The 12,888-nt window shown below is 41.6% G+C and overlaps 2 protein-coding genes across 9 annotated transcripts; one reads left to right on the forward strand and one right to left on the reverse strand.

Annotated features, from left to right (window-relative positions):
- Positions 1-266: 266 nt before the first annotated feature.
- Positions 267-3,080, forward strand: gpr75 (G protein-coupled receptor 75). Of its 7 annotated transcripts, none has more exons than XM_085477978.1 (2): positions 267-991; positions 1,092-3,080. In XM_085477978.1, exon 2 carries the CDS (start codon positions 1,185-1,187, stop codon positions 2,826-2,828), a length of 1,644 nt encoding a protein of 547 aa, XP_085334104.1. In that variant the 5' UTR covers positions 267-991; positions 1,092-1,184; the 3' UTR covers positions 2,829-3,080. The 7 variants fall into 7 exon arrangements, with proteins under 7 accessions (XP_085334104.1, XP_085334106.1, XP_085334105.1 ...); XM_085477980.1 differs by having other exon boundaries at positions 267-752; positions 870-3,080; XM_085477979.1 differs by having other exon boundaries at positions 267-752; positions 873-3,080.
- Positions 3,081-3,858: 778 nt separating this feature from the next.
- Positions 3,859-9,518, reverse strand: erlec1 (endoplasmic reticulum lectin 1). Of its 2 annotated transcripts, none has more exons than XM_085477986.1 (14): positions 9,196-9,518; positions 8,944-9,048; positions 7,851-7,931; positions 7,624-7,701; positions 7,471-7,531; positions 7,317-7,360; positions 6,999-7,222; positions 6,280-6,421; positions 6,042-6,203; positions 5,897-5,956; positions 5,633-5,757; positions 5,461-5,538; positions 5,253-5,328; positions 3,859-4,817 (listed from the first exon to the last, which is right to left on the reverse strand). In XM_085477986.1, the coding sequence occupies exons 1-14, from the start codon at positions 9,334-9,336 to the stop codon at positions 4,746-4,748; spliced, it is 1,449 nt and encodes a 482-aa protein (XP_085334112.1). In that variant the 5' UTR covers positions 9,337-9,518; the 3' UTR covers positions 3,859-4,745. The 2 variants fall into 2 exon arrangements, with proteins under 2 accessions (XP_085334112.1, XP_085334111.1); XM_085477985.1 differs by having other exon boundaries at positions 7,471-7,534; positions 9,196-9,517.
- Positions 9,519-12,888: the final 3,370 nt, after the last annotated feature.

Genomic DNA, 12,888 nt, shown 5'->3' on the forward strand with positions numbered 1-12,888 from the left:
ATAATAATTAATGCTCATATTTTTATTTGTCATATTGATCATGCTGAATGACACCTTTAAAAATTATATACATTTTTGTAATAAATTTTAAAAATTTAAACAGTTTTTGTTGAAATCAGTCTAAATAGATACAAGATAAATAGTAGTTAATAGTTATTTATATGTGTATATTTTTTTTTTGTTTTTTCACGTCCTTGGCAGAGACTGTTTAAATAGGGAGGCGCCATTTTTCGCATAAACTATAATACGTTACCATGGTGAAAGCAAAAAAAAAAATAAAATAAAATAAATTGCTGCGGTAATATATTTGACGTGTCGGATAATGGCGCTTCTGTCAAATTTCAAATGTTTGAAATAAATCCCGCAAATTCTCCTTTCTAACTCCGCCAGCTGATTCCCAGTGAGGGAAGCGTTTCTATGGACGGACTACTTGAATGCAGTGGTTATGCTCATGCCCGGATACGTAGACGGTGACTTCATACTCATTTTTCAGTGCACGTCCAGTGGCCGTCGCTTCTCTATTTGAATGGATTTATAAGCTGCCATCTACGTGTTCGCGCTGATTTACACAGACATGTAAGGAAACGTGAAGATTATCGATTCTTTCCGACGGACTGTTGCGTTAAGGTGAGCTGCTAAAATACATTTTTCCTTCTTTGTTTCCGAAGCAGCGGTGCGTTCACTATCGCACTGCCTTAAAAATGATGAAGATGGGCTGTATGAAATAATGAGGATCGCACGATCTAGTACAGGTAGTGTGCTATATTTTCTAAGCAATAGTGAATCCTGGATTGTGCAGCCCGTTAAAGCCTTAAAACCAACATTCGTTTTGATATTCAGAGATTTTTCTTTCTTTCTTTTTTATTAAGCAGACGCTGCTGTGTGTGTGAGAGAGAGAGAGTTAAAGGGGGATGATGGGGAGGTAAGGTAATTGGCCAAATGCAGTGGTGCATAGCCTATTATACCCGTGTCTAACGTTTCTGATCAAATTGTAAGTTATCCATCCATTTCTCCTCATTATCATTATAACTGTATTGAAGACCAGCCCATAGAGCTGATTGTATTTATATTCTTTGTCGTTTTCTACCAAGGTGGCAGCAATGGTGGAAGCATGTGCTCCGTCCTCTTAGAGGAATAATACTGAAATTGATGAATGTGGAGTCGCTCTAAATCATCAGAGTACAATGAACACCACTCTTACACCCTCGGACCTGGTGGATGTGCCAAGACTGCAGACCTTCAATGGCACCCTGGGTAACCAGACCCCCTCGGGCTGGGCCGTGATCCACACTGCTACCTTGACTTTTTGTTCCCTCCTCCTCATCTTTATCTTCTTCCTGGGCTCTTATGGGAATCTTGTGGTGTTCCTGTCTTTTTTCGACCCGGCGTTTCGCAAGTTCCGCACCAACTTTGACTTCATGATCCTCAACCTGTCCTTCTGTGACTTGTTCATTTGTTGCGTGACCGCTCCCATGTTTGCGCTGGTGCTCTTCCTGGATGCAGGCGGAGGGGATGGCGTGTCAAAGAGTTTCTGCTTCGCCTTCCACTTGACCAGTTCGGGTTTCATCATCATGTCCCTGGAGACGGTGGCTGTCATTGCTTTGCACAGACTCCGCATGGTTTTGGGACAGCAGCCCAACCGCACTGCTTCCTTCCCCTGCACGCTGGCCCTGACCGCCTTGCTGTGGACATCCAGCTTCACATTGGCTGCTCTCCTCACCATGCGTGCATATCCACGCAAAGATGGACCCTGCTTGCCCCACTTTGGCCTGGGGAGTGGGCAGGCCAGGGTTGTGTTGTACGTCTACCTGGCAGTTTTTGCCTTTTGTGTTGCTGTGGTGTCTGTGTCGTATCTGATGATTGCTCAGACCCTGAGGAAGAACGCACAAGTAAGGAAATGCCCAGTCATCACTGTAGATGCCACCTGCCCTCCACCCCCACCACCTCTCATTGCAGCAGGCTTTGAAAGCATGCAGTGTGCCGTTCAAGGCCCCTCTCTGTACCGTAACCAGACTTACAACAAACTGCAGAATGTACAAACGCACGCCTATACCAACAGGACAAACCAGCCGGTGGTTCCAGGGGCCGCCCAAGGAGCCACCTGCTGTCAGCTGGTCTCCACAGTCAACTTAGCCACAGCCAAAGACTCCAAGGCAGTTGTCACCTGTGTAGTTATAGTATTCTCTGTGTTACTCTGTTGTCTGCCGATGGGAGTTTCACTGGCACAGGATGTTTTGTCACCAGAAAGCAGCTTTGCACATTACCAGTTCGAACTGTGTGGCTTTGTGCTCATTTTTCTCAAATCAGGCATCAATCCATTTGTGTACTCGCGCAACAGTGCAGGCCTCCGCCGCCGCGTACTGTGCTGCATTCAGTGGGCCGCACTTGGATTTCTGTGCTGCAAGCAAAAGACACGCCTGCACGCAATGGGGAAGGGGAGCCTGGAAGTCAATCGCAATAAATCCTCCCATCACGAGACCAACTCGGCCTACGTGCTGTCACCTAAGCCACAGAAGAGGCTGGTAGACCAGGCTTGTGGACCCAGTCATTCCCGGGATTGCGCTGGCAGTCCCAGGGCGACAGGTACACGCAAACCTCGCCTCCCGAGCACCTCTACACCCATCAACACCCGGATTGAGCCGTACTACAGTATATACAACAGCAGTCCCTCAGCAGGGCCCAGCTCCCCCACCAGCCTACAGCCTATCAGCTCTCAGACATTTGCCTTTGCCAAGTCCTATGTAGCCATGCACTACCACACTCACCAAGATGCTCTGCAGGACTTTGAAAGCACCTCAGTGCACCAGATTCCCGTGCCCTCGGTATAGTCAAAGAACAGAAAGCTTTGGACAATCTCTCCATGACGTTAAATCCAATGTGAATCAAAGGAGGAACGTGTAAACAGGCTATTTTTATGTCTTTGGACTCAGTATTAACATTTTGTTCTCTCCTACAGTAGAAAGATGTTGCGATTTTTGTGACTGGAGAAATGACAAGAACCAGAATTACAGTATAAACTTTGCCTTTGAAACTGAAATGAGAAACAGATTTAGAATAAAAGTTTATGTTCCAGCAAGTTATTTATTGATATTGAATTGATTTATTGAGGTTTTCACTGAACCCAAAGTCACCAGTTGCTAGTTTCAATCCCAGTTCCTCTCTGGCTGGAGATAGGAGTGAAACCAGCTTCTTCAGCATCAGGCCACTATGAAACCCCATACGGCTGTCAGTGGTACGTGGTTGCACCTGGATAGACTCTCTTCTCAAGAGAAAAAAAAAAAGAGTCTGAGCCTCATACATTTAAAAAAAAAACAAAAAACCCCACAATAAATAACTGGCAAGTACAAATGTAATGTCTGTGAGATCTACACCTGTTACTGTGCTGTTACTACACATACACATAGCATCAGCGCCCTCTGGCGGCCGAATAAATAAAACACTAAATTCTACACTTAACTTACTTGATCAGGGGTGTCAAACCTCAGGCCCAGGGCCTGGAATCAGCGTGCTAAAGACTCCAATCCAGCCCCACTGGACAGATTTGAAAAAATGTAGAGAAAGGCACAAGTTTTGGGGCTTTTAGCTGTTTTTTCACAAGTTTAACAGCTTCATTTTTACTGATTTAAAAACCTCCCATATATCCACTCAAGCTACACCAAACAAATTCGGTTATTAAAAAATAAATGACAGAAAACTTCCTGCGGTTTTCATTATCTACTATAAAAATGTGTTATACACAGGATACATTGCGTATCAATTGGTCAGATGGATGCATTTCTTCTGTAGTTGAACACATTTATGCACAAGCCATTCAATTACTACAGTAGAATTTCTTTATCAAGTAGAAAAAACTGACACTTTCTGTTGAAGTTGCACTTTATTTTTATATTTAGATACCTTGAGGATTAAATGTGGTCTTGAAATGGTCCAACCCACTTAAAATCAAAGCGGGCAGTTTGAGTTAGATATCTCTGAACTACATATTTCCCTAATGTCTTAAATCTACTCTTTTCTGTGGTAATGGAAAACTAAAATAAGGTTTCATGTTTTGATTTTTTTGATTTTTTGCTGTAAATGCATTGGTTTTTATTCCAGAGATACAGCAGTAGTCGGATCCCAGTGTGCATCTTCATAAAACCACAAAACGAACCTTTTAAATGAACCTGCACACACTCTGTACATCCTACAACCTTACACTCACTTTTATTGTTATTCCACAGCAATCTCTAATGCATAAGTTACACTCACACAGCACACAGTCTCCCTGCTGTGAAGCATTTTCAGATGTTTTTCATATCTACAAGTACAAAAGTGCCACAGTCAAGCAGCTAATCAATCCATATCTCTCACTCACACACTCACACACACACACACACACACACACACACACACACACACACACACCAAAACCACTTTGAATATTGTTAATTCCCCTGATGATTCGTCACTCCTTTTCTTGCAATCAATCATCACAAAGTGAAGCACAGATATGAAGTTCAAGCAATAACTCCACTGCCTGAATTTGATTTAAGTTAGAGTCGGGCTGATGTAGCGTCACCCATCGCACAGGTCATGGGAGTGTGGGCGGGGCCTGTTCCCCCTGGGCTACATGAGGTCCAGCCTCAGGATTGAGTTTATTCTCAGTTTTGGCTTGTAGCGCAGTCTTAAGGGCATCTTGCTTACTAAGTGTCCTCGTTCTTTATGTCCTCCGTGCACCGCTGCTGTTCCAGTAAAACTCCGCCAGTTTAACTGGAGAGTGACAGAAGCCCATAGTCATCAGCAGTGTCAAGAATCCTGCATATGACCGGTGACTCAACCTACAGAAAAAAAGCCATCTTCAATATGGTGCCTTTCATTTAGGATGATATGCCTGCACAATGCCAGTATAGTTAGATAATTAAATCAGTGTTTAGATCAGTGTCATTTCCTTTGTCAAATCTACAGGAAGTACTGCAAATATTTGCAAATATCTAGGCATGTTTATAATAATTCCTAATTAAACCAAAAGTTATATATTTTAACTTGTCACAGAGAAAAGGCATGAAGGGAACAAAATAACACCAAGATTGGCTCATGTATATCAAATTTATCCATGCAGTTAAACAATCTGCAGTTTCTTCTTTATATTTATCCCTAAAACTGATATAAATGTGTTTTACAAAGGACTAAACCTTCACATAAGATTCATAATGTTACTAAGCAAATTCTACTGTTTTCTTTTTTTGCCACTCAGGAGTGAAACATAAACTTACCCCAAGGACATACTGACAAGTCTGAGGCTCCAGCATATAGACAGTGACAGCATGGGGAGACTCAGACTCCTTACATCTGACAGCGAGAAGAGAAATGATATGAGTGAATCAAAATGGGAAACACTGACAACTTAGTCTTACTCATCCGTGGACTCAGGCTGATGTGCTCCACTCTTCATCCCCTAGTTCTAGGTAACTGTTCACTCACTTGAGCTTGACGATGACCTGTCTGGGCTTCCCTGTCAGGTCACACACATCACCGTGGCCATAGAAGTGGGAAACCAACCTATTGTGGAGTAAAGGGGAAAAGAAAAAGTAGTGGGTGGATATTTTTGTATCCCGTTTACAGCGATTAGTGTTCAAAAATCTGAAAGGCCTACTTGACTTTCTGCACTCCGTCCTCTCTGAGCTGGAGGGATCGGGCGACGTTCTTCTTGGCCCAGTCGAGGTGTTCATCTGCATTCCAGTTCCCCACCACTACAATGTTCTTCCCTTGCTCTTTATCCTACAACACAAAGAAAAGATAATCTGGCTGATACAGAAAATACTCTCGCTTACTGCTTTATAGCCAGCGTACAATCTAAAAAGGTACTAGAAGTGCATTTGATTATTTACTTTTTCCAAGTTTGAATTCACTCGCTTACCTCATGGTACTGATGGACGTGCCTTCCGTAACAGAATTCATATTTCCACCATCCTACACCCTGAAACGCACATGTTAAGATGATTAGTGTTCCCTGAGCAGGTTACGTATCAGTGCTCAGCTTCCAACACATAAATGCGCCTCACCCCGTGCAGACAGTACGAGCCACTCAGGAACTCCTTAATTAGCTGTTCGTCTGTCAAGCGAGAGATGTGCGTGGTACCAACAGTGACCTGAGACTGCCCTCCGACGGTCATGGGTTTGTGGGTGGAGGTGAAGGCTTCTTCTCTCACTGCTGACGTCTCCTCCTATGATATACCACAAATGTAAATAAGCCACGTTTCGTGTGCTCAGGTGATCACCGTTTATCTTTGCACGTCTTACCTCTCTGGGCTCAGATGTGGCACCGAAAGGTGGTTTAAGCTGCTCCTCTTGTTCTTTGTCCAACTGGGCGAGCCGCTGAGGCCGCAGAGGGGAGCCCGCCAGAGCCTGGCAGAAGATGGCGTTCACCGGGGAGGATTTGAACCTGCGAACAAGTGACGTGAGCAGGTGAATTTTATAGTATTTAATGGGAAATATATGAAAAATAAAAAGTCTCAGTTTGAGTTTTTCCTTTAAAATGTTGTCTTTATACAACTTTCAGTTAAATATAAGGTTAAAATGATCTGCAAATCATTGCAGTCTGCTTTAAAAGACAAGCGACACCTTACTGTTTTACAGCAGCCAAAAACAGGCTTTAACTAAACAGCTCAGTGCCCCCATAGTTAACACATTCACCTAAACTGCTAAACATCTGCAGTTAAAGACCGAGAGGAGAAACAAATCCCGGGGGACGTTGCATCAAAACAGCATCTGTTGCAAGAATTTTGCATGATATTTAAAACATGCGGATCCATCAGCAGCCAAATAAAAGGCTATAACAAAACAGCTCTTCTTTTGTTTTGTGTGCCATTAAAGCATTTTTCTATTTGCTGGTGCTTTCTTAATTTGCAGCGAGTTTGACCTCTCAGGGCCACCGTCTAAATATAATAAGACAAACTAACAAACAAACTAAATACAGGTGTCGCACTCTATTAAAGTGTAACCATCTTAACAGATCTTACCTGTATTTTGGGTGTGCACAAAGCAGAGGCGTCAGCACCACCACCTCATATTCGCAGGTGGTGACCTCAGCGACAGACAAGATCTCGTGCTTGGCCTCCGGATGGCAGACGTACAGCACGGCTGTGGAACGAGGCTGGTCCTGTTTCAGCAAACACGGAGTCCCGTTTCCCATCGCCACTGAGTAGTAGGGAGTCAGCTGACCTTCAATGTTCTTAGTGGGCACCTGACGTTAGAAAAAGGGGAAGGCAACAGGAAAGATATGTGAGACTGAAAAACTAGACTGGCAGATTTGCTTGGTTACTCAGTAGAATACTTGCTTTGGTTTCGGACGGTTTGACGCCGTCTGTCTTCTCAGCTTGATCTGAAAAAAAAAGAAAAAAAAAAAGAAAGGCCAAATATGATTAACGTTCAATTTAAAAAAAAAAAAAAAAAAAAAAGCAGTGTAAGATATACATATATATAGAAACTTACCTGTCTCTGTTGATTGGCTCTTTTGAGCCATATTTCCCAAGAAGTACTCTTGTACACTGATCTTCTGTGGAAACATGCAAGCTTAGCGAACCGTAACGAGTGCACATTTTCCATTCCAGTCTAAAAATATTTCAAATAACTCAAAGCACTGACCTGAGAAGTCTCCTTCTCTTCATGGTACTGCCTTACATGTTTTCCATGGCATACTTCGTACGTCCAGTACGACTCAATCTACATTGGTATAAATATATGCTCAGCAATACACTCAAACAACATGATTTTTGTCATGCTCTGCTACTATAGTGTGACTGTGACTTTAAACTGCATGCAGTTTCAGTCTCTGTGTGGAGGAATATGAGATGAAAAAGGAAAAGTCTCACCCTGTAGGAGCAGCTGCTTCGTTTGAATAGCGACTCGAGCAGTTCACCTGGACTGGGCCCGCCGTACTCCTTTTCATCATCCTGCAGCACCAAACAAATGCAACAAGAGTGATGAGAGACAAGAGATAACACATGCTTTTTTTTAACTCTAGGAAAGGAGGGAAACTGAAACCTTTATTAACGGCTTATTTAGCATTTTGTAACTGATGTTTTAGCATACCCTCCTATTAGGTTGTATTGGTCTTCATTCAAGGCAGAATTACAGACACAAATATTTCAGCAACCTTTTATCGCTTAACACAGCTCTATAGTGCTTCTTCTATGAGGGTTGCTGTGTCACGGCACAGTTACATAGTCTCTGGTTTCGAATATAAAAAGATAAAACAGTCAGTGCTTTCCACATAAACCCTTAGAATCAGATGGTTTTTTGGCACAATGCTTTTAGTATGTTTAATGAAACCACGCAAAATTTTGTCTTCACACCATGAAGATTTTCTGCGTCACAGGCTCTCAAGATACAAAGGGGTCGGTGGACAAGCTGCACTTTTTATTGCCTTTTTTCCCCCCTTCAAGATTTTTTGAGCCCTTATTATTGAGTAAGTACCACAGTGAGTTCTTTTCGTTCAGCACAAACTTTCCCAGAGGCAGCAGTGAGAATCGGTAACACAGGATATGTCACAGTTTTTGTCGTTTGCACCAACGTGACAACAATGACGCAGAGTAACAGGAGCAAGCTCTCGCACCTCGGATGTTTTGCCTGTTTTATGATAATTTACTACAGATAAATATAAAAAAAATCTATTAGCAAACAATGCTGTTCACATGTTGTATGTAACAGTTTGGACATATCACATTGATCAAACAACTTCAGGTCCTGAAGAATTCTGTGGAATGACTCACACTTTTTAACGCAACTGTATCACAATTTATCTTTTTTCCTCACATCTGCAGGCAGGTTATAATCACCTGTGCAGAAACAACACAAAATTGCTCCGTGCCTAGCTCTGCTAGTGCAAACTAGTTCAGTGGCAAGCTCTCATAACTCTTTAGATAAACAGCTGTGCCATTCCCAGAAAGTGTTAGGAGTGCTCACCTCCTCTCCAGCCGTCAGTGAAGGGAGGAGACATTTGTACTTCTCCTTCTCTGTTGTGGTCAAGATGACAAAGTCTTCCTCACTGTAAAGTGCACCTGAAGTTGGCTGCGGGCGGGAGATAAACATCTGTTACTTCAACTCAGGTCTTGTGTGACAGAAAGAGAAAGAAGTCTAAAACAAAGTGACATTTACGTCTCCCGATCCCGTTAGGGCAGATTCGTTTCTTTAGTGACACTAAAAGAGGAGACATACCAGCGTAAATTCAGCGCCAGGCCAGGTGATTTTGAAAGGGATTTCGTCTGTGAATGAGGGATAGCCTCCTCTGTTGGCTGAAACGCCGCTGCAGACCTCCAGCAGCCCCCCGACTAACGCCAACAGCAGCACAGCCATCATCTCTCCTTCCCCGGCTGCTGAGCTCCTACAGCCCGCTCTTCATGTACGGAGAAAATGGATTAAAAGCTGCTACAAAGGTTGAGGAAGTCTATTTAACAGACCTAAGATATAACACGACTGTGAAAGACGGATGTCAATACGGTTAAAAAAAATACACAGGAAGTAAACTGCCACGTCGTGTTCCGGCTGCGCTTTGGGGTGAAAAAGAAGCAGCGCCACCTGGCTGCGATACTTGGCATGGGCACACAGCTAGATCCAAATGACAGCAGAGATGTTCATTTCTCTTTCTTATTCAACAGCGAGTAGCACTTTATAATATAGAGCAACAATCCAACAGTTTATTATTATTATTATTATTGATATTTTACAGGAAAGGAGACACAAATAATACTGTAATCAGCTTTAAATAGTTCACAAGTAAATGTAAATACTGCGTACTTACAGTAGGAAAACACTATTCTTTAGACTAAAATACCTGAAGTTTCACACTACTTCAAATTACACAGTTATGTACTGCTTATGTATTACTTAAGAGTACTTACAATATAATTTGTGTAACTTTGCATGTAAAATACCCAGAAACTATTCACTGCTTAAAATTACTTGGACTATAATTACTTTTTCACTCTTGCAAAAACCTTAACTGTTACTTCCATCTTCTAGCATTTCACCAGGGAAGCATTTGTAGGTAAACATAATTACAATGTAATTTTAGGTACATTGAAATTACATTCTTAGTCATGTGTCATATTATAAAATGCTACTCAACAGTTATATTAGGCTTTTGTTTTTTATGATCCCACTTTCTATCCCAAGACCATAACAAAACTTCAAATATAATTAAGCCCTGATAAAATATTTTCATATCCCAGTCTATTATGCACACTAAAATGAAAGTCAAGTCAAGTTTAATGCCAAACATTTGTAACCAGGCTATAACAATTGCAATAATGTCTCTAAACTCTTCTCATTAGTGAGGTAGTGTAAATTAATCTTCCACTTGACGTGAAACAAGGCTTATATAGTGACTACATAGTCATTGTAAAAGATAACGTTATGCGGCGTAGCATGAGCCCAAATACATTTTATTTGTAATTTTATTGAAGATTACAAATTATCACCAATACTTTGCAGTTTTGTAGTAATCACATGATTATTTTGCTGAACCTTAAATCAAAAATAATATAAATGGATGATAAGGCATTTATGAACAGTAAAACATATGATCTGAATCTGGTCTTTCACAAGAAGATGAAGTGGCTTTACTAACCATTAGCATGGATGATGTATACCTACGATGTGGTGAAAAAGTATTCGTGTTCTTCCTGATTTCTTTCTCTTTTTTGAGGAATATTTGTCACACTTACATGTTCCAGATCATCAAACTACTTTTGATATTGGGCAAAGATAATCAGAGTAAACACAAAATTCTGTTTTTAAATGTTGATTTTCATTTTTAAGGGAAAAAGCTATCCAAACCTGGCCCTGTGTAAACCTCTGGATGTTTCTTTAGATCGTGGGATGTTGTGTTGCTTTTTGAGATCTTTTAGCCTGCTTTAGTTTGTCAGACAGGTTGTACTGAAGTGATTTTGTGGTCCATTAGGTCTGGCAGTAATCAGGCTTCAGCGTGGCAGGTGAAATCAGCTTTCTAAAAAAATGTGGTTACAGTTAATTCACGATGTAAGAAGGGGTCATCCACATAAGGCCAGTAGGTTTGTAGGTCATTACGTAAAAACTGCACTTTGTATTTACTTGGAATGTCTAATATTAGATTGATAGTTCGATATATGTAAGTATGGCAAATGCGCAAAAGAAGGGAGCAAATATACTTTTTTGCAGCACCGTAGATATATTTCCAAGGTTATGATGTGGACATGCCCAGTGCATCTCATTTACAAGCTGAGAATAAAAGCATCCGCATGTTGCGCAGTAATATTTTAAATATGTCACCCTGTCCTTCAAATTTGCCTGTGTTGTGAGAGATCACAGATCACCACAAGATAAACTCACTTTGTCTCACTGCTGCCTCCCGGTGGAAGATTTGGGAAATTTAATTTGCGTTTGTAAGGTCTCAATTATTTTTAATTGCGGCTCTATGCAGGACTGAAGATGAAAGCCAGTATGGAGATACCCACTGAAGAGTCAAATGTCGAGAAGCTCATTTACCGAGCCTTCCGCATATAGCATTTCAGTTCACTTATGGAAGCAATGACTGAAGCAGCTCTGTCCCAAAGTGCATTGTCCCATAATCCCCTGACGCTGTTGAGTCGGCATTGCTGCGTGTTGAACGACTATAAATAGTCTTCCTCCACTTGATCAGCCCCTAAAAAATGTCACAGTTCACAGGAAATTTAAAACATAGACCCTGAAAATGTGTGGCTGCTGCAATTCAGAGTCTGCCTGTAAATGCACATCGACTTGGACAGTGTTCATTTGAGACTGGCATGTTTTCCCCTGTTGGTGGAGCTGTTGATGTGAGAATGCGCAGTGTGTGAGCCAGGAGAAAGGGACCAGATTATAACAGAGATTTCCAGACAAAGAGGGAGAGGATTAGGATATAGAGGAACAGGGAAGGATACACGCAAGAAAAACATGCCAGTGGATCATCCAGCTTCTGAAACCACTTTCCTCTGCTTGTATATATAGAGCTTATACTCTCAACTGTATATGAGTATAAGCCTCCTGTGTCCATACAGTATCCGTATGGAAATATTTATGAGCCTGCCTTCATAGATACATATAGAGAGTCTTCTTCACCATTTCTTCCTTGATAGTCAACACTAACAGACTTTGCAGGAGCCTGACTGATGGGAACTTAGCTGAACTCCCCACTTTGAAATGAGCATTTTCATTTATTTCACTGTCGTCTGTGGGGTGAACACGATTTGCATAGATCCCTTCCTTACACCCTCACCTTTTGCATAATTGATACAACTGTCATCTCTCGAACCATAATAACATCATTCCAAAGGGAGCAGAGAGAAATGAATCTTGGCATTTGAAGGTCTCGAGCAAAGATTAAGATATCTCCTGAGCTGTCACCTAAAAATATACATAGAATATGTCAGGAATCAAATCAATACTGGCACATTTGCTTGATTTTCCTAATGAAATTCAGTATTGATTTGCGTAAAGCGCACATGTTGAATTTCTTTGTAAGTTACTACTGCAGCGAGTGCTGCCATAGAAGCTTGAACAAAGGCATGTGTCGAAGTCTATGGAGTCTTTTTTTCTTAACTGAAATGGTGAAATGAAGTCACACACAATCATGTCCTCATCTGTAACACGATGTTTCCTAGCAACATGTGTCTACAGACCAGCGTGCACCTGTCCATGTTTAGATGATTTCTATCAACTGCTATCAACGTTACGAGAACGATTGAGGGAAATGCAGACACATCTTATGACCCGAGCGATAAATTCCACAAATCCCATCACGATAAAAATTTTTTCCATTTGGATCATAGAAGAAACTTCACATCCAATTTGGCCTCGGTGTAGCTGCGTTGCCCGACAGATACTCTTATAAAACAGTTATTACACCAAATATAT

This window comes from Copadichromis virginalis, linkage group LG13, assembly GCF_057382275.1.
Source record: "Copadichromis virginalis isolate Kocher_CV1m ecotype Utaka linkage group LG13, C_Virginalis_male_GT1.1, whole genome shotgun sequence".
In the NCBI taxonomy this organism is placed as follows: Eukaryota; Metazoa; Chordata; class Actinopteri; order Cichliformes; family Cichlidae; genus Copadichromis; species Copadichromis virginalis.